The 23484-nt window shown below is 32.2% G+C and overlaps 1 protein-coding gene across 1 annotated transcript in view; it reads left to right on the forward strand.

The window, feature by feature from the left end:
* The window catches only part of LOC143255353 (neural cell adhesion molecule 2-like), a 108630-nt gene extending 86397 nt beyond the window's left edge, over nt 1-22233 (forward strand). Inside the window, exon 11 of the mRNA XM_076510866.1 lies at nt 20588-22233. Within this exon, the coding sequence (XP_076366981.1) occupies nt 20588-20782 (195 nt within the window). The 3' untranslated portion in view covers nt 20783-22233. The remainder of the gene's footprint in view (nt 1-20587) is intronic.
* Nucleotides 22234-23484: the final 1251 nt, after the last annotated feature.

Below are 23484 nucleotides of genomic sequence, written 5' to 3' on the forward strand. Positions count from 1 at the left end.
TGTTTAATCTTTGCTGAAAGAGTAATTATTTTGTATTTTTACTCATAGTTTGATGAAATGTGAAAACTGTATTGGAAATTTATAGACGGGCTCAATCTTGTACAGCTATGAGGTTTGCAGGTATAAATTTGTACGTTGATCGATAATACAAAAATTACAAATTAGGGTTAATCATTTTAAACGTAATGGCGAAGAAAATGAAATGCAATTGCTATTTTTGTGAAATAACATAAAGTAAACAGTGTATTTAAGTTAAACTGCCCATTAAGTACTTGTTTACCCCAGTTTCTATTAACTGCTCTTTCAAAGTGATTTTTTTTCTCCCAGAAACGTTAAATAAAATTCTTTATGATATTCTCGATATAAAGTATTTTCTAACAAATTTATTGTGCGTTTTTTCTTCTCCAAAATTTCCTTTTTTTAGCTCGTTGTCAATTTTAACCAGTTCTTTATATATCCTTGTTGCATTTGTAATACAAATGACCTACCAACAAAATATAGACAATAAAAACATATACGTTCTAGCTCATTGACTTGAAGTACAGGAGCATTATATACTTCTAAAGATCAAGCTTTCCATTCAATTTCCAAAGAAAGTAATCTACTTGTATGATGTACCCAAACGTAGTTTTGCTATATAATAGTAAACTGTAACAACTCTTTGCGTGTTTTCTTACAGCAAAGCCACATAAAGCTATCTGCCCAGTCCACTGACAGGAAACGAGCCTCTCATTTTAGCGCTGTAAATCCATAGACTTACGGCTGTTCTAGCGGCGAACAACAACTATTTATAATAATACCATTCTCTGATTCAAGTCATTTACAGCAAAGTTGTGACGGTCGGATATTAATCGCAGTCGTAGTTAGGAACCTATATTTATGTGACTGTTCAGGCGTCTAATAACCATTACAACGATTATCTGACTTATTTTAAGAACTTGTTTTTTTATGTATAAAGCTTTCAAATTAAGGCGTTTCATATTGCATCCAATCGTGGGAAAATGGCAGAATAATGGAAATTGTATTTTGACTACTCACATTATACAGAATGGAAAAATTGAGAAAGTTTAAAAATCGATATTATTTTAATAGTTAAGATTTTAGCGAATATTTTTTTTTTTTTACTCTTTCAGACAGATACTACTAAACCTCTGCATTAAACTATATATGTGTATGGTTTAATTTGTTAGTGTGTGTGTTTTCTTATAGCAAAGCCACAGTAGGCTGTCTGAGGAATCTACCAAGAGGAATCGAACCGCTGATTTAGCGTTGTAAGTCCGAAGACTTACCGCTGGAACATAATAGTATCTCAAAAAGAAAAAGCATGAAAACGTTTAAAATCTCAAAAGATCCATATACCTTTGGTTTAACATTGCAGTTTTAGTGTGTGTTTACACAAGTTCCGTTACAACCGTTTGTTACAATTAGTGCTGTTTCCATTGTTAATTTCAGCAACGATAAATAGTCTCAAATAATATCTATGAAAAGGCACTGGAAAAAGTAATTATATTTGTATAAAGTGTGGTGATCGAACATCATGTAACAATAGTCATGTGTTTGGTTGTATCTTAAGAATTTATTTGACTTCCTTAGGTTGTACAGATTTAAACATAACCCGTCAAATAAATTAACCTAGTTAACTACATTATCCTCTACCCTATCTTATATAACTAATTCTGCGTTTACTAGCTCCTACTTTTCTATACAAGAGTTAGCTTTAATTTTCATGTTTGTTTATTTCAGATCAGTGATTTTATGGGATATTTAAGAAAGATGTATTATTTCTGAAAACAGAAACAGTTTACAGCAAACATCTTAGCCAGAAAACTTATAAAATTGATTCAGTTGAGTCAACTAAGCACTATACAACTCTGATTGAAAAAAAATTATGTCATCGAAATCTCTTATATTTCAACACTTTGCCTACACAAGAAAAGTCTAATGGGAATATTATTGGTTAAATTTTGATTTAGTTATTGATCAGAGTTGTTTTTTTCTTACGATATTAAAGCTAAGAAAACGACGCTCTATACAGAAATAATATTTTGGGAAACAGTTCTATCATGGTATTGGTTTATCATATTAAAAGCGTGCTTATATAAGCAAACTTTGATGAATGACCTTAACGTTAATGAACAGCAGTTATAATAACATAAAATTATAAACGATATTACATTTAACGGTAAACGAATTCAAATGTCCTTCACCAGCCTCACAATCGTTAAGAAAACGTCTGTACACACATTCAGTGATGTCAAATACCGCCCCGTGGTTTCCATGATCCTTCTCGTAGAGGATTAGTCTTTATATTTGGCTTTAAATTCGTGTTTGCCCATGTGGAGTCTTTGTCACAGATGTAATCAACTGTTTAGCAGTTTGGCAACTATTCTGGATCCAAAAATCCAAAAAGTATTTTAGTTTTCAGAAGCATTTTTGGTAGTTGATTTGTTATTTATATATGTTTATAGTAGGCAATCATCCGGGGCAATTCTGCTGTCGCCATGATTCATTTGAAATTATTTATATGAGTTAGAGTCCTGCTGTTGGAACACCCTGATATCCTCTTTTATTTCACCGTCCAACGCCAATGTAGTTGCAATTATTGTTCTTTTTCTCGGTAAATCATTATTTATTATATTTTTTGCTCATCATTGTGTCCTATATTATATAATGTATTTAAAAGGTTGTATCCATTCAACAATCTTTGCTTAAACAGCGGTCAGATTTCGTAAAGATCCAATCTGCATAAGTGCAATGTTATCAGTATGAAAGAAAATGACTTAGAGTATTAGTAAAGCACTTGCTGCTTTATTTAAGTATTTTTATTGCAGGTTCTAGATATTTACCACTCGGATCAATATCTTTGTTATTTACCAAGATAATGTCAAATTCCACATTTTCAACGATGAATGACAGCAGAAAATAAATCATTTATAACTCGTAGAAAAATAGTTCTGGCTTTGACTGGTACATCTCACGCTACAACAAACTCGTGAAGTTTGAACGTCATACGAACAACTGTGTTTCGTATATCCTCATTTTTCATTTGTATTTTCCAGTACCTGCTTCACATGTCAATTTGGGAAATGTTTTGGCTTTGGTAAACTGATAAAGATTTTCATATGTTCCGGATTATGATTTATCTCCAACGAGCCTTTAATTTATAATTGTACGTATTAACTCTGAAATAGTCTGAAGCTGAATTAAATGATAATTAAGTTTAGAACTTGACTAAATGTTGAAATGTATCAATTTTATTATATTTTCCAGCAAGTTTTATACAAACGGCTTTATTTCTTAATACAAGTATATTTTAATATAGAAACAGTAATACAATTTATAATAACGGTCTTTACAAATAATGATATATATACAATAGTTTTACAAACTTACAAACAATATTGAGTCTTCTATTTGATCTGGACCTTCCTTAATATCCTATCACAGGTTAACGATGTGTGAAATAACTTGAAGCTGATATCGATAGCGCTTGATGTGAATGTCTGTACGTAGTGAGAGGATCTTTCAGAGAAGATTTGTCTTTTCAGCTTAAATAAACGTCAATCCACGTGTTTGCCGTACGTGGCTACCTGTAAAGGAGAGAGAGAGGATCTTGGTGGCTGAGGGATCCCATTCCAACAGATTACTTTGGCATTGAAATTCTGTAGATGGTTGGTCTTAGGTTGGTTCTCACAAAGTCACTTGGCTGTCCCTTTAGTCTCAGGTCAACTGAGTATTAATGTGGGACGTTCTTAGCGAGTGGTGTGGGCATTATGTTTGATGGTGGTATTTTAATATAATTCTGACAAAATTATGGCGCTGTTGCAGTGTCCTTGTCTGTCATTGCAGGGCGTCCCCTCCTAGAAATCCATGATGAATGAGATAGTGGGAACCAAATTTTTCTTCTTTCATTTTGGATCCTCAAATCAAAATCAAAATAAAATAAAATAACAGCTCATTGGCAATCGACCAAATCTTGAGGAATCAGAACACAGTCTTCACCTACTTTTACATTTGTACCTCCTTTTCTTATACTCCATTCTTTGTCAAATCCTTAGAGCAAATGTCTTCATGTTTTACTCAGAATGGATTAAATGGGCTTGCTGGTTCATCTAAGTCAGTGAAGAAGTTATGTACTGGAGATATCTTGGTTGAAATACCCACCCCAAAGTGTAGTCAATTCTTCTTGAAATCGAAGACCATTGTGGACATACCCATTAAGGCTACTCCCATGCTACTTTGAATTTCTTACGAGCAGTTATTGTTGGGGGAAATTTCACGAATATCTCTGACTCAAAGATTCTCACTGGTTTATACACCCACGGAGATTTTGCAGTGAGGCATATCTTAGCCTGCAAGGACAGAATCATGCTGCCTGCCAATGTTTTAATTTTGACATTTAAATCACCACGTTCACCCGCTGCTGCCAAGGTGGGTTATTTTAACTGTAAGGTAATGCCATGTATTTCCAACCCTCTCAAATGTTTCCAATGTCAGTGCTTTAGGTATTCGAAGGCATCATATTGTGGTTCTTTGATGTGTGCACGTTGGTGTGGCACAGACCATGACACTTACGAGTGCTAACTTGACCTTACTGTGTTAACAGTAGTAGCCCTCACACTTCTTACTTTCGCTCTTTCCTTTAGTGAGTGAAGGAGAAAGAGGTACAACATTTGAAAATGGTTCACAACATTTCTGAGGCTAGGATTATATTGTCCCTACCTCCTTCTCAGACATATGCTGTTGCACTACGTTTTACTGCTGGAGTGGGAGTGCAACAGATCATTCCATGCCATCAAGACAAGACAGTCGTTCTTAATCCATGTGCAGAGTGTTTTGCCCTATTTGAATTAAGCGATTTGACAAATCAATGTTTACTTTCGTCTCTGTTCTAACCTTTCACTCCAGTGGCAGCTTGGGCAACTTCCTTCAGCCTTGACTTCTGGAGTCGGCTCAAACACGCCTTCTTTGGCCTATAAATATAGAAAGATTATTCGCTCACATTATCACTCGCTGAAATCTACGTCTACTAGCAGAGACCTGCCCACTCGACCCATGGCAGAATCTATGGAGGTTGACTGACTTCCTTCTAATAAAAACAAATGGTGTTGTCGTAAACCAAAGAATTCTCCAACCAGTTCTCCTCCACCTAAACAAAAATGACCACTTTCATACACTGAAAGTGTCAAGGTTTGCATTCTAGTCCAGATGACATTATGGCTTTGATTGATACCTATCATCATACATGTACATATGTGTCTTTCTTTACTTTTATGAAACCTGCTATTATACAATCACCTTTCAGAAATTTTATTCATACTGGAATGATAGGTTATGTGATGGACGAGTGCATGAAAGGGTGACACTGTTGGTTGACCAGCACATGCTCAGCCTGTCTTTGCAGCTCGATGCACCCTTGGAGACGGTCACCATCTATTTGTATTTTCTTGAGTCATACCATCACTATTTGTTTTTCTATTGTATTTTGAAGAAACTTATAATCAGTCAGGCCTTCATGCTTTCATTCAACTGTTACCGTATTCCTTGTTAATCCTGGGTCCATATATCATATGGACAAAATCACCTCTGGAATGGTGCCGATATTGTTGAAGAGGACCACAACAAACTGTTCTTCCTTTTCCTTCTCCAAAACCGTTTACATGCACTTATGCCACCAACAAGATATTCACCCTCATCCAAAGTTCTGTATCGGTGATGTTATTTTTTTAGTTGTTCATGAGGCAAAGATCTTGGGCTTATCTTTACGCATAAGCTGATCTTTATTCCTCACATTAAGCATTTTCATGTCAAATATACAATAGCACTGAACATTTCCTCTCTTCCACCACTTGGAGAGTGGATCGATGTCTTATGCTCAAAATCCTTGGTGCCTCGTTGGATCCAAACTAGACTTAGCCTTGAAGTTGTTGGACTCCATTCATCATTTGAGACTTCAGCTACGCTCGAGGATTTTCCCCACCTCTCCAATATAGAATTTGTACACTGAGTCCCACGAACATTCTCTTCACCTCTGCTGCTTTCAACTTTCTTTACAGTATGCTTCAAAATTGTGATTCTTACCACAACATCTCATCTGGGGTTATTTCTTACTTTTAGTTGGACTATGCTTTTTCAAAATAGGTGATTTGCCATTCTTCCTTTTGGCTTTCGTGTCCAGGTACAACTGGCTGAATTGAGTTTGTCCTTGGATGACGCTGTTGTCTCCACTGGTCAGCCCATTTTACCCTGACTTTTTACTATCCTCACCTGTGACCTTTCTTTGAGTCATCTGAGAAAGGCAGATACCCCCAATTGGCAGTACGTCTTCTATTTGCCAAATATCTTTCAAACCACTCTTCTATTCCCGTTTATACATATGGCTCGAAATACGGTGACGCTATGGGCTCTGCCATTGTTTGTTGTGGTTCAGTGGCTGCTCACAGGATTCTCGCTATAGTTTCTGTGTTCACTGCCGATCTATATGCCATTTCTCCTGCCCTGGCCCATGAAGGTGCTTCTCAGTACACCAATCGTGCACAATCAACATTCACACATCTGAAGGGTTCTTCCATAACTGGAATGGGTTTCAAGAGGATAACAGGAATTTTCTGGTTCAGTTTTTCAACCAACTAACAGATATAACACATTTTACAAAACTGAGAAACAGAAAGACGTTTTGTATCCTTCTGGCTAATAAATATTCAAGTTCTTCTCTGAGTTCTGCTCTTTAGTTTTTAGTTAACCTATGTGTATATCTAGCTTAATACTTAGCTAATTCTTTTACATTTTTTATTCTAATTCCAAAAGTAAATTACATGGAGATCATCTGGCAATATTTCCTTAAGATTCACAATTTCTTAACAAAAGATATCAGAAGATATTTAACTATTTGATCAACTCCTCTGAAAGCTTTAGTTTTCTCGTTTTTCTTCGCCCCTTCGATAGTACGGAGGTATGTCTACGGATTTGTAACGCTAAAATCAGCGGTTTGATACCCTTGGTGGGCTCAGCAGATAGCCCAATGTAGCTGTGCTATAAGAAAACACACACGCTCGTTTTTTTAAGTGACTAAATAAAGACTAAGTTTCAATGTGTTTCTATTTTTCTATTTTTGACGTCAACTGTGATATATAGCGCGAAATAGATCATAAGAATGGTTTTCTTTCCACATTATATATCTACAACAATTATTATGGTAGACTAGTTGTTCTCTTAGCCCTGTCTTTAAAATTTCATCGTATAATGACAGATTCTTCAATCGAAACAAATATTTTTTATTGAAACTTGGAAGTAACAGTTTATCTTTGAGATAGGATTATTTAAGTACGTGATTTATGTATTACTCAAAAATTTAATTATTCTGCCCTCAATGACACAACGATGTGTCTGTGAATTACAATGTTAGAAATCGGGTTTCGATGCCCATGGTTAGAAGAGCACATACAGCCTTTTGTGTATCTCTTCGCTAAACTTGAGAGAAAAACACATAATTCTACAGACACTCTTTGGTTCAAGAAAGGAAAAAAATTGCAACTCCTGTGGAGCCCAAAACAAAAGCTAAAAGATTCTTTATTCGTCTTATTCGTCTATTCTGTTAATAGGAAGATTATTTTCATTTTCTATTGAGAATTTCTCTTCTAATCTACAATTTTCTTTCTTAATAAGTAGACTATCTTTAATTGGACGATTAGAACAGTCTGTAACTATATGAGATCTGTTGCTTTAAGAGTTCAAGGAAATTCAATATATCTATTTTGTCAGCTATGTCAATAGGTTCTTTAAGTGTGATGCTTCGTTGAAGTATTTCATGGATATGAATAAGTTGACGACAAAACGATTTATGAGATTGTTTTGCCTGACAATGTCCATCTTCTACTAATTTTGTCAGAAGAAGTGTAACACAAACAACAGTTTTAACTATTAAAAACAAAAGTTCATCTGAGTTTTTTAATTAACACCCTCAAAATTGCTAGTTTTCAAACTCGAATAAAAATATCGCTCACCAACTATGCACCCGGTGACTCGTATTAACTCCAACATCGAATATCTTTGGATCTAATAACTTACATTTGCCTAGCTGAAGTTGATTTACATGTATAACGTGATTCAATCCATACTATATTATCAGTAAATTTTCTGTAACTCACTGAGTTTGGTAGTGATGGAAACAAGCAGACAAAACGCATTCTTTTCCCAAGCTGTATTCATACAATTGTGTCATGAGCGTAAGCTTTTCTCTGATAATTTTTTTATAAACACAATAATACAAATCATGTAATATCAAACGAAAAATAAGTATAATAGCACTTCACACAGTAGAACATGTTTATATATAGAATACGAGTTACCAAGACTTGTGGTTGAACTAATGTAATACGTATCCGTGAAAGTATATCTGACACGTTTGGCTATCACCTTAAAACTCACCCATGGTCCTAACATGTTTTCTTTTGTTCTTGTAGTATTTTGAGCAACAGGACGCGAACCATAGATACTTCTCTCGACACATTATTCTCTTGGCAACTTATGGGTCTACTGTTTGTGTAACATATCTCTAAAGCTGGTTTTATGAAATAACATCAGTTGTGTAAAGAAGAAGAAATAATAAAATTATGCAAAGCCTTTTGATGATGTTTTCTGAAGAAAGAAACGAACACGTGATCTCGCCATTTATGCCCCCGTAATGAAATCATGTTCATCAGACTAAATAGACTAGAGAAGTAGTATAAGTTTCTGTATGGATCAAGAAACTTTATCCAGGCTTCTGGCTGGATAAAACTGCATCAGAATATCTACCTGTATAATTAAAATTATTAAGAAAACTTATAATGACAAAGTAATTTACTCAGAAGAATGCTTAATCAGAAATAGCATATATAGCAGAACTGGTTCGCAGTATCTTAAGAAACATTCATTAAAACTTAAACTCGTAGAGTGTAAACGTATATAGAATGCTAAAGACTGCGAGATGTATCATTTCTAAATAAAAAATAAACGAATGGAAATCAACATTGTTGGCTCAGCAAGTATATTATTTGACTGAATCCAAAGAAATTCGACACGAGTCGTAAATAAAATATTATATATCATATTGGAATAGTTTAAAATATCATAGGAGCAGAAATAGATGAATGATGAAGAGTGTTATCTACTATTTAGCCCAGAAACATAATATATAAGACGTAAGGATCTACTAGGATGAAAATAAAGACTATATAATGATAAAAATGTCACTGTTTAAAGAAACAGAATTACTGACTTTGAATCTGCAATGAATATTACTTAGCCAAGCATTGCTTCGAAAGATCAGATATGCTCTTCGAAGTTAAAGGGCCAGAGTGGATTAAAGAGAACTCTAAATGGTGATAAAAAGTTTTAAACAAGGTTTAAAAAAGTCAAATTATCAACGGAAACGTCCAATAAAAAAAGAAGAGTAAATCATAGACGTGAAATTTAAGAATATGTGATATTTGTGTTTATTGGTGTAATATAGCTGGCTGCAATGAGATTTTCTTCAACAATTTTCATGAAATAAAGGAAGACGATTTATACAGTTATCTCCATATAAGTTATCTAGCTTAGGTAAAAACAGGTCTTATTTAGAATTGTATCTGTGTTAAAATATATACCGGAAATTAGGAATAGGTGTGAGAAATAAATTGGATTTATAAAAACACAAACTCATATGAAATTATAAAAGTAATATAGAATTATTGATTGAAGAGAAAATCAAAACAAATAAAAAGGGTTAGAAACCAGAGTAGTTTAATCAATGAAAATTAAGCAAAGGTCGAAGTATAAGAAATAAGAGTTTCACAATGGGATTAAAACAATTTCGTGAAAAAAGACAAATATTGAAAATTCGATATTTATTACGTTTAAAGCTAAAATACAAATCAAAATAACCGAAGAAGGATCAGGTTAAAGTGGACTTAGAAAGAGGAATAATTGCCAGGAGAAAGACGGGGAAAAAGGGAAAAAAAATCATATAGATTTAAGAAGCCAAAATCAATGATAAAAATTCAAGGCTGTTGTAGAAAATCATTAATTAAGAGAACTAGTTTTCAATGTCATTCATATATTATTTGTGTATATGTTTGTGTGTGTTTATGTGTAAATAAAGCTGACACAAATTAAGTTTGTTCATAAACGAGCAATAGGTGTAAATATTATACAACCGACTACTTTGCTAGACGGTGCAATTTTATTTAAAAACGTATAAGAAGTACAAATAAGGAAAATAAACTACCGTAGGTAAATACTGAAGATGACATTTTCAGCAACTCATAATTTTGACTCTTTTGGAAGTATGAAATTATACAAAGAAAATATGCCTCTAAGTGTATATTCTAGTATCATGATCAAAATGTCTAATACCTCTGCAGACTTCTAGCAATTTACGTTGATACTAGACTTAACAATTTTGAAAACAATATAATATATAGTTAAGTTAACTGCAATGACTGTAAATAAAATTGAATAGTTCCGTTCAGTCTAGTGTTGGCCCAGGCATGGCCAAGCGTGTTAAGGCACTCGACTCAAAATCTGAGGGTCGTGGGTTCGAATCCCAGTCACGCCAAACATGCTCGCCCTTTCGGTCGTGGGATCATTATAACATTACGGTCAATCCTCACTATTCGTTGGTTAAAGAGTAGCCCAAGACTTGGCGGTGGGTGGTGATGACTAGCTGCCTATTCTCTAGTCTTAAACTGCTAAATTAAAGAAAGCTATCGCAGATAGCTCTCTTGTAACTTTTTGCGAAATTCAAAAACAATTAAAATATATATATAAGTGTGTGTGTATAAAGTGAGAGAAAAAACATTCTATCCCCAATTTCAGCTTTAGCTGCTGCATATGAATGTATTTGAACTTTTTGAACAGATTAAGAAATAGAATATTGAACTTGCCTCAGTATTGTCCTGTGTAGATATTTTAATACACAATGAATATTCGTTATAAACCAAACTTTTCTGATCTGTAAGCTGATTTTGACAATTTTGCATATTTATTTAATATATATTTTATAAAACGTGTGGGTTATTTGGATATTGCAGAATTTCTTATAAGATATTTCTTTCTTTAAACATATTTCCTCAGTGGGATAGCGGTAAATTTAAGAACATACAAAGCTAATTAAGGAAGGTGATGGACCTAAACATTACAATTCAGAATTCAACTCCTCGAGGTGGACTGAATAGAGATAGCCTATTATATAGCTTTGCATTAAAATTAAGAAACTTTAAATATTAATTTCTTATATTACATTTCTTTTAATTTCAATAAGTAACGAATTAGGGGATCTGGAAATGTTTTATTATGTTAATTTATAGCATTCTCTGTGAATGATTAGACAAAATTGGATAAAACCTCGTACTCTGTGTTTTATATTTTACTGGCCCAAAAACTCGATATTCGTTATTATAATAACAAGAATGAGTGCGTTAATTTTGAAAATAAATAAATCAATATCTCTATTAAGTACAGTTCACCCATATATCCAAATAAAATATTTATATTAGATTCATGCTAAGCATCCGTCAAGTATTTGTGCCACTTGAGCAATAGATTTACATACGCCATAATTAAATAACGCAGCAACAACTGATTACTTATCTAATAAATGTAATGCTATCATTGAAACTGGCAATTTTAGTACAATAATTATAGATAAAGATGAATCCAAAGAGAAACTTGTAATTGGCAAACACAAGCTGGTATTTTTGCAAACCGGTATCTAGCCACTTGTCCATAGGTTGTAGCTTTATTCTAAATATTTTTAAAATAACTTTTTACTTAAACTTTATTGTTGGAATTTTTGTCGTGTTACGTAGTAAAACTAAAATAAGTATAGAATGAAATAGCTAAAGGGTTTCAGGAAAAATGTAGGCAAAGAAAAATATCTAGTTTATGTATTGTTTTTTTCGTCATTATTTTCAGATTCTTTGCTCCTAGCGGTATGTAAAATTTGAAGGTTCAGGTATTAAAGAAAAAATAATTATTCAATCTTTAAAAATATATGTTGAAGTAGAAAGATACTTTACCGAAGAATCAGGCTTAGGGTGTGTTTTCTTATAACAAAGCCACATCGGGCTATCTGTTTAGTCCACTGAGAGGAATTGAACCCCTGATTTTAGCTTTGTAATTGATTATTTTGAATTAAGCACAAAACTACACAATGGACTATCTGTATACCACCCACCACGGATATCGAAACCCGGTTTTTAGCAGTGTGAGTCCGCAGACATACCGCTGTGTCAGTGGGGGACAAATTAGGCTTAGATTAAAAACTGTCAACTAAGTGCAAAAGATAACTTACAATAATTTAACTTCATTCACTAATAAGAGAATCGGGCTATTTCTAAAGACAAACAATATCGACAATCAGTAAAGAGTAAGAATTCCGTTACGGTTGTTATAGTAACGACCATAACTAGTAAACATATATATGTATTGATACACTTACAAAGTAGGTTAAGTGCCCGCATCGGATATAACCTATCGTATATCTTTGCCATTAAAGAAACTACCAAAATTTATAAAGTGCATAATCGACTACGAGATTTATCAGTATTATCAAACAGCACCAATACAAACAAAGAGAGTATTATAAAGGTGATTTAATACTTGTTTGTAATTCAAAATACTAACATATTGTTAATACATACATTTAAAATAAATATATTTACTATTAAAATGAACGAATATCAATTTGCCCTTTTCTATTAAACGTAATAGAATACGATATTTGTAGATGTTACCATTTAGAATACAAAATATCTTGATTGTTCTTTGACTGATTTTCATTGGAAAAATGTAATTCTAGATTTGATTCACATAAATGTAGTAAGCAAAAGTACGATTTGTCGCGTAACATTTTTTTATTTATTACTTTATAATATTATTTTAGAGATATTTTATGTGGAACTGAATTTGAAGTTTCTGTGGTCCTATTTGGTAAGGATTTCAAAATTAAAACTTTTCAATCTTTTCACTTAGCCTTTTTTGCAGCAGAGAGATCGTCTGGTTTTGTATACTTGTGTGTTTTCTATTTTTTTTAATTATTCAAAACTAACTACAATATGGTTACTGAAAATCCTTTATCTCTGTTTATAGTAACAGTAAGTTTTAAATGGTAAGATGATGCTCACTATACTTTTCTAGAAATATGTAACCGTCATCTAAAGGCCTACTTTTTTTCTGAAAAACGTTTGCCGTTTTCTAACAATAAAAAAGAATTCTTAACTTGTATAATTGTTGTGCAAAATAATATATTATTCATTGATTCGTTTTTTTTTAGGATTATATACAAAACATAATTTAGAAATGATTCGAGTATATCGTGAACAATATACAGACTATATAAACATTTTTTACAATAATGGAACGTACGTTGCATGATATTTCTACGAAGAAAAATATATATTTATTAGCTTATTAGCATTTGCCGTTAAACATGGTATGGGGATATTGTTGGAGTTCCAAAACAAGGTGAGAGGCCTGGATAAGCGTAAAGATGTGCTTACTCAGTGTCTCAGTCACACCGTCAATCCATCCATTTCTGTGTCACTCTCTTAATTTGATACACTTGAGCAAATTGAGTATTCAGTTTCGGCTTACTGGATCAGTCAAACTTTTAAGAAAAGTTGTGAAATACAATCAGAGATTATTTTAGTATTATGCATTAAATGCATGTATAATATTTTCTTCGTTCATAATGTATTAAAATGTTAGATACTTACTACTAGGTTTTAAATGAGGAGACGATATTAAAGGTTAATTTCATCTTCTATGTAGGATTCTTACTCTTTAATAGTGTTATGTGTCAATACAACGGCAAACCTTGTCACTGCGGATGACATATAAAACTCCTGTACGTCCTGTTTAGAACTAATTTAAAATATTGAAATGTAATACCACTACAATTAGCTATAAATTAATAAAGTAAAGCCTTTCACAAAGTGAGATTGTAAACAATATTTTGATTCCGGACACAATATTTCAGAAAGAGAAATTTCAATGTTTCCATTGAAATAGACAAAAAATCGCCCAGCAGAGTATGTAGAAGAGTAATGATTTCGAAGCAATCTCTCCGACTCATCTGTAGCAGAGTTTTCATGTTTTAATGCAAAGGCTGTAGTTACAAAACGATACCCAGCGACCTAGAAAAAGTCACTGTGGTTAAACTGAGGGTATATCTTATTACTGTTAAACAAATCATAGTAAACAAGTATTTGATTCTGAAGAAGTCTCAAAAGTTCCAAGGCAATAAACTGATGCTTCAATGAGATTAATCACGAAATAAATTAGAACCACAACAGTCACCATTAATGACAAACATAGTGTCACCAATCATCTCGTATAAACTTTTTTTTATTGGAAATCAGCAAACGTATACTTTATTATAATTCGTTTTCTCGACTTATTGCCGAGTTATCTGAAAAGCTGAAGAGTTTATTAAGATATTTCATTTTTGATTTATGTTTTCACTGTACATTATGTTACGAGTACCAAATTATTTAAGATGATTAATAATTATTTATGTTATATGATACAAATTGAAACAGCCTAGGACTACGTTAAATTTTAATTTATAACTTAATTAAATGTAGAGAAGTATCATATTTATCCTTTTGCCAACAAGATTAATACAAACAATTTCCTTTTTTAATACAAATATAAAAATAATAACTACCATTTTAATAAATTGTATTAAGGCTAATTTCTAGAAACTTAAGCTAGCCAAACAATTGGCTAGTATTTTCATAAAATATGTTTTGTTGATTCTTATACTCGATAATCTTCTAAAAATTTATAGCAAAATGCAAGAATTTTATAATAGACATATAACTGTTTAAATTACATTCGTTTCTAAATATATATTTAACTGAAACAAACATCGATATTAAAATAAATATATAATATTAAGTCCGTTACAATAAAAAAAACATCCAAATTACCTTCTTTGTTTCTATTGACCACATAAATAACATTCTCTTCTTTAGCTCAGCTGTAAAGTTAACAACTTATAAAAACTAAGCCGTAATGGACACAGCACAAATAGATCATTCTGTAATCGTGTGTTTAATAATAGAGAAATAAATATAAATAATGTGAGTGAATATTTTAAATCTCGAATGTTGGTAGGAACGGATAAATAATAAAAAAATCTCCTTTCTTTCTTTGAATATTTGTCATCAAATTTTGAATTTTAGCTGTTAAAAGTACCAAAGAACAATATATCTTATTAAAGTTTTCTAGTTACATAATTTAATATGCTCTATTAGTGATAAGTGCTTCCATTTTTGATTTTAAAGTGCGCGAAATATGAATATACACAAATGCTTTAATCTCATCGCGAAATGAATAGTTTCTATAAATTTCGCTAAATACGTTTAATTCATTTTTTTCTTCTCAGATAACATATTTCGCAGATAATATTTCTTTTCCACTTACATTATGTTGTTTTATTAACGTTTTCTACTCCTTTGGTTATATTTCAATTAATAAATAAGAAAGAAGTATGTGCACAAACTTTCTCTTTTTGGGAAAGTTTGGAATATTTCCTGAACTATTAAACCACAACAGCAATAACAAAGTGTTACTGAGCCTATGAGTTTCCAGAAATAGTAATTTCACCTAGTTACGAAGGTTACTTAATGAAAACTTGCATTTTATTTCCTTAGGGTCATCATTTCCGGTTGTAACAAATTAGTGTAGACCAACCATGTTGTAGATCAATTTTATCACTGTCTATACTAAACATGACTGATTTCTACCTGGTGTTTCTAGCTTTATCATAGCATATCAGTAGATGTTTTTAAGTATGCGTGTTTTCTTATTGTAAGGTCACATGGGTCTATCTGCTGTGTCCACCGACAAGAATCTCACACCTGATTTTAGCATTGCATATACGAATAGGTACCGCTGTCCCATTGGGAGGATTATTTTAATCCAATTGCATAGAATTACTTTTAAGAAAATATCGGTTGTCTGTAAGTTACTTACCCAGACGTTTTCAGGAAGACCAAAAGATGGCATAACACTGTATAATATTTGTAACTACTGTATAATATTTGTAACCACTGTGTATGTACATATTTTTCTCAAACTTTTTCATTAATTACTTGCTTGCAGCAAGACATTAAAATGGAAGGTTATTCGTATTTGCAACTCGGAATTATGTTCTACCACACTTAAAGTGGAAACACCCATTATGTGATGTCGCTACCAGAAGATGGTTGTTACGACCATTTGTTGACTGAAGTTTGTTCGTGTTTATATAATAATAATGAAACATTATGTTCCTTCTGCGGACACCTTCTATATTTATAACAAAGCTTATTAGACACTGTTTCAGAACGAATTACATATAACACCCTTTTCTATTATTGGATCTTGTTTAATGCATGCAAACTTTATAATATAATTATTATATGTCCTGCCAAGTATTAATCAAGAAATACGTTTTCGACTTACCAGAAACACAAATGTTCACGGATACTAACAATATCATCTATTTAACATTATATATAGTGAATATATAATTTAATGGTAAGTACATAGAAATATTTAAATTCTAGTTCTACATTGACATGATATATCTGATACTTATACCCCATTTTCTTAACAGTAATGATAACAAATAAAATCACTTGTATCGTACTGTGCTTATTCAATATTGTTATTGCACAATTTTACAGATTTTTCAATCAGCAAAACTGCAATGAATAAATTTAGCATAAAATTAGGTTGAGAAAAAATTAAGAAAGTGTTTTTCTTCTAAGCTCCTGTAATATTTAAACATTGTTGCTGGTTACACAATTTAAAAATTTTACTATTTAATTTAATTTATATATCAGAGTTTATGATCTTAATTTATTGATAATCTATTCTGTTAATATGCATGTATGTTGACTTTACGGAGAGAGATGAGAATTAGAAGTTATTCAACATATACACGCAGGAAAATACTTAAAGTGGCATACAAGTTTCACGGAGTTGATATGTTTTTCTACGAAGTGACGTTTATGAGTAAGTCCTGTCGCTCTGTTCTACTAAAGTAAAAAACAAAGTAAGGATTACTATCAACTCGAATGGACCCCTTCGCGAGATGATAAAATCTCATGGATGTCCAACAGAGGGTAGGAACAAAGGCATAATAGAAAAAAAGTACTGTGCCGTAACATCTGCCGTTTGAAAATGGAAGGATAAATTATTTTGTTAGACACATGAAACTGCATAGAGACCACCTATATCCATATCGCTTATAAACAACAAAAACATATAGAGTTATGATTAAAAAAATATTTTAAACAACAAAACATTACTCACTTTGTCATACTAATGCCAGGCTCAACGAGTGAGCATGGTTTATATCTTATTAGGTACCCAAAAAACCTCTGAAACAAAAAAACGCTTCTAGCAACTAGTAATCTATCATTTTTAACTTTTTGTGCAATATAAGCATAATACATATAATGTAAAATACAAAACGAACAAACTAAATCCAAAGAGATGACTTTTTTAATACGTCGTTACTTTCTTGTGAAACTGCATCTAAACAGAACTGTAAATTTTCTAACATAGACAAACATTTACAATAATGAGTACACAGCATAACGCATCCGACTTATTGGTTCCATGGTGACTTTCATTATTATATGTGAAAATAAACGGCATTCACTTATTATATAACTACCATTAAAAAACCTCAAAAATACCTAAACTACTTGACAAATTTGTCTACAGTTCGTAGACAATTACTAAGAAAGTTCAATCAGTAGAGCATGATTGATTTTAAATTCGTATCAATATAATTATTTTATATAAAAGATCGGGTAACAGAAAGTATTATTAAAATAACTAACAAATAAAACGTGTGACCAAACCAAGTCAAGGTGGAAGCATATTTATTTAGGCTTGAAATGTCTGTCTTTAGTGAGGAGAGATAATGGCTTGAATAACACAATGTTAAAGCTGCAAAATCATCAATCGGTAACCCATTTTCGTTACCATATGCCTGTCTATTGTTAATGCAGTACTGTTGTTATTGCAGTTTGTAAATTGCTCCTTTATACCAAGCGACTTTATCATCTAATTGTTGTTACATATAATTTAAATTCAAGCACTTGCAGGATTATACAATACTTTTCACATCTATGAATTATGTCAATAGGAGCTGAAGTAAAACAGAAGTTATTTCTTCAAAGGTTAGAGTTCAAACAAAAATTTAAGATATAATAAAGGCAACAGGAATGATTCAAAGCCTTGTACATGTGAATATAAATCGCTTGTTTATTAGAAGACAGTTTGTGAAAATAAATATTTTACTGGAGTTAGTATATTACAGTTATAAACAATTCAAGTCAGTCTCAAGAAAAAAACGGAACAGCAAAACTGTGGATAATTTAAGACTGGTTAGTTTAAGGAAATTACTTTTTAAGTAACATCGTAAAAGTAAAACGACATCACTATTTCTTACTTCCGGTGTTGGTAAAACTTAAAATAGGATTCCTAAATTTAGAAATTAACATACACTAGAAACATGCTAGTGAATATCACAGATTCATGAAGTAGAAGTGAATTATAAACATCTTTGCGTCTTTTTTAGATATGCAACACCTAGTTAGGTGTTAAATAGGGCCCGGCATGGCCAAGTGTGTTAAGGCGTTCGACTCGTAATCCGAGGGTCGCGGGTTCGAATCCCGGTCACACTAAACATGCTCGCCCTTTCAGCCGTGGGAGCGTTATAATGTGACGGTCAATCCCACTATTCGTTGGTGAAGGAGTAGCCTAAGAGTTGGCGGTGGCTTACACTGCTAAATTAGGGACGGCTAGCGCAGATTGCCCTCGAGTAGCTTTGCGCGAAATTAAAAAAAAACGCACACACGTGTCAAATAAACAGCTTTATCAGGTAAGGAAATACGGTTCAGAATCTAATTGGAATATATGTATATGTTCAAACAAGTTATTTAAAATAATCTATTATCAAAGTACACTTTTTGGAAAAAAACAAGAAACTACATTAGAACATGTGGCGATCTTTAGAAAGTTGGTTGAATATCTTAGCACTTAAAGATATTAAAACATCTAAACATCAGGTTATTCGGAAGCCAGGAAGCGTAACTAATACAGAAAAATCTAATAGAAAAAGACATGAGCAAGCACCAATAGTGCATTTAAACAGGTGGAGGACTCCACACAATGGAAAATCTGATTTCTGAAATGATTGTCTTTTTCTTTCTAAAAAGAACAGTGAGACTCTGACTAATACAGAGTTAAAATATCTTATGATAACTGGGCCCGGCATGGCCACGCGTGTAAAGGCGTGCGACTCCTAATCTGAGGGTCACGGGTTCGCATCTCCCTCGCGCCAAACATGCTCTTTCAGCCGTGGGGGCGTTATAATGTGACGGTCAATGTCACTATTCGTTGGTAAAAGAGTAGCCCAAGAGTTGGCGGTGGGTGGTGATGACTAGCTGCCTTCCCTCTAGTCTTACACTGCTAAATTAGGGACGGCGAGCACAGATAACCCTCGAGTATCTTTGTGCGAAATTCAATAACAAACAAAACAAACTTATGATAACCATGCACCCAAGATATAAAGAGAACCTTTTCTTACAAATATTATTTAAATGTTTTGGATTATATTAAATAATATAAATATAAATATATTAAATATATTAAATAATCCAAAACACACGTTAAACCCAAAGAAATTAAAGATCTTACAAAATATTGTAAATTACCAAGAGTAAACCGTCTTCACAAAAGTGTTTATTAATTTATCTATTTTTCTTTAGAAAGTTCTACTTTCATTATATCAAAAATTACTGATACTGTAAATACCTAATATCATTTAATTAATACGTCAATAAACTACTACATTACCAAATTACATTGTAGGAATATTCATTCCCAAAACCATTAACTTCGTACTGATGTCAAAGTTCTAAGGGTTCAGTTTAAAAAAAATAAACATATTTAGATTAGCATTGTTACGTATCCATAAAGACACGTTGTTCTTCCATTGTTTTTTCTTCTTTCAAACACTTTTCAATGAACTACCGTTTCTTCGTTTTCAGACGGATTGACTTGAAACTTGGCAAGACTGTACCTTAGTCCAATACGCACAGAAACGTTTTTATGACCTTAATTTAATCCTTTTTAACTAGTTTTATGGAGTAAATGGTAAACCAACCCAGAAATGTATATTTTGGGCTCCTCTGCTGTAAAAGTTATGCTAATCAAGATACAAATTGGCACAAACATAAATGTTTATGCACCCAACATCTTAACATACACAAAAGTTGGATTTACTCACATTTAGTTTTTTTGGGCTACAGGATTAGGGCTCACAAGAAGAAACATAAATTTGAATATTTTGGTCAATTACGCAGTTACATTTTAAACAGTTTACACAAAATGTAAATTCAAACCCATGACTCACAGTTTGTGAAGCAAACTCCCCAACTCTCAAGTCATGCTAGGCATGAAACAGTTAAAGTTTAAAAAAATTATGTTAAATTTAGTGCTATATAAGTATTGGTTATTGTATAACCAATTTTATTTTTCTTATTTGTTTTAGTTGCCATCTTCGATTCCTCTTCTACATGAGAACCATCAGGTTCCGTCAAAGTTGACACTAGAAATGGGTGAACGTCATTCAGGAAACAAACAGGACAATGAAGAGAAGCAAATCAACAAACCTTTGGGACAAAACGGCATTAAATCTTGTGCAGAATCTTCAGGCTACTTGGAAGTAAGCAACACTGGTGTTTAAGATAGCCAGCTCACGAGTGTTTTACGTGCCTTCTTTTTAGAGGAGAAGCTATTATTGTGTAATCTTTGTTCAGATTTCGATCGAACATTGACTGAAGGGCCCATCTTTGTACAGTTAAGCTATGTGCAGCCAAAGCTGAATGCTATCTCATGGACTACTTTTCACGTGCCATAATTTATGTAACTGTTATTCCAGTAAAAAGGTGTGTTTTCTCGCAGAGACCGGAAAATGTCAATTTATCAAAGTAGATATATTCGATAGTTCTATGTATAGATGGTATACGACGTCACTCTGTTCGTGAGATTTCTATATATGTTGTAAAGTAATATCCTATGGCTTTACACACACATTATGTACTTTAATGAGAGTGAATACTGTTGATAATTATATATGATTAATCGAGCACAGCAACATTTACCACAAAAACAATTAATAAAATAAATACCCAGTTCAGTTAAATTATCGATGCCGATTATAATTTGGAATAATTCAGATATGAAATACTTAGCCGGATTTTACATTGCATCAAGACGTGACATTATTTGAGAAAAATAATAGTTGCACACTGACCACAAAGTGGCCGAACTTGTGTGTATAGTGTACTTAGAATTATGTATAGGCATTTCATAAAACATGGGAAAGTTTTCGGAAGAAGTTTACTTAATGTTCTGGTAAGTTTTTATATACACAGTCCACAGTTAAGAGGTTTGAATACTGTGTAAATTAATTACTAATATTAACACTGCAAAGGGGCATTTTTAATTTTAAATAATTAAAACCATTTGCGACGTACTAAGTTATTTTGACATGATAATGAAAAATATATATATTTATATGTATGTATCGTATATAAATACATTTTAGTGTTTTGTTTTCACCTGAAGCTGCCTATACATATAATTATTACATATTTCGGATATGTTTCATTCTTGACAGAACAATAAGACATTTATTATGTATTAATTTTAGTATCGAACACAGAACGATACCCAATGAAAATTATTGCTTAAGAGGTTGTATTATATGTTTCTAGTAAAAAACAACAAAACTTTTAAATGTTTTATGTTTTATTAATAGTACAATTGTATTGATTTTAATAATTATCACCCACTCCAATCAAGCATCCTGTGAAACTAAATTAAAATGCTTTACTTGTGTATGGTGCTTTCTAACATTTTATATTTCAAGCTTTGGATATGAAACTATTTGTATTCAAGAAAGAAAAAAAGGCGACAACAAAAATTCTGCTTACTTATTTGTTGTAATTGTGATAACTATTCACAAGTATAAGTGATATTATAGCGTATTGATTAAATTCGCTGTATTACTAGTGAAATGTGTTAATGAAATATTCACTGTATTTGTGCTATATGAAAACATGCTTTCTACGTTTCAGTGATTTTGTATGAAAAATTACAAAATATAAACATTAAAATGTTTTCTCGACTGAATCGGTAGCTGTAAGTTAATTAAAACATAACTCAGTCAATCATTTACACTTTTAAAGTGAAAAGAATTGTTTGTTTGTTTTTTGAATTTCGCGCAAAGCTATACGAGGACTATCTGCGTTAGCCGTCCCTAATTTAGCAGTTTAAGACAAGAGGGAAGACAGCTAGTCATCACAATCCACTGCCAATTCTTGGGCTACTCTCTTACCAACGAATATTGGGATTGGTCGTAACATTATAACTCTCCCACGGCTGAAAGTGCGAGCATGTTTTGTGCGACGGGGATTCGAACCTGCGCACTTCAGATTACGAGTCGAACATCTTAACCCACCTGGCCATGACGGGCCAAGTGAAAAGAAACGGTACAATAATGACGATCGCGACAAAACTGAATTCGTTAATTATGAATTTTGCGATGTTAATGAAATACTTCGTTACAGAACTTGAAACTACGATGCGTGTTAAGACATTTAAGACAGCTATGAATTGGCATAAAAATGATATATCAAACACCAAGCATGAGATTTTGAAACATAGATATTCACACTTAATTGCTAACTTCAAGGTTTGTTATAGTCAAGCTTCACTGGAATGTTCTATATACATACATATATATTTGGAAATTTAAGAGTACTTCTTTAACCTAAAAAATGAATGCAATACTTAGTTTTTCCTCTTTGTGCAAGAAATGTACATTTGCTATGGGCTAGCTATGTTGTGTTTATGCTTGTTTAGGCTTTTAACTAAGTATCTAACCTAAATTTTCTAATTTGAACACAAAATGCGAATAAATTATCTTCACAAAACAAAAAATTACTTAAAGATTTATTGTCAGCCATAGTAAATGAAACAATAATAATCCTCTTTTTGCTTTGATTTTAAGAACAAATTATCAAACACAATTTATCTGTTTATCTTTATTTGTGTTTAACTCTATTTCTATACATATGTTTGTGTATATTCTAGAAGATAAAAAGAAAACATTCCTGCGATATTGTACAGAAAAGCATAATGGAACATTTATTTTAGGCTTGGTAAATATAAGCACGTGTGTTTCTTGTACCACAAATCTTTACAAATCACAAATCTTTAATTAATAGATTCTCTAACTTAGAAAACAACAAATTTGTTTTTACATTTTATAGTTTATACATTTCATTTTATTTTTTCAGCATATAAGCTGTTAACAACAGTATTAGGTTATACTTTTATTGCCAAGTAACGTCATATAAAAGGCATTGTCAGAACTCATTT

This window comes from Tachypleus tridentatus, chromosome 7, assembly GCF_004210375.1.
Source record: "Tachypleus tridentatus isolate NWPU-2018 chromosome 7, ASM421037v1, whole genome shotgun sequence".
Classification (NCBI taxonomy): Eukaryota; Metazoa; Arthropoda; class Merostomata; order Xiphosura; family Limulidae; genus Tachypleus; species Tachypleus tridentatus.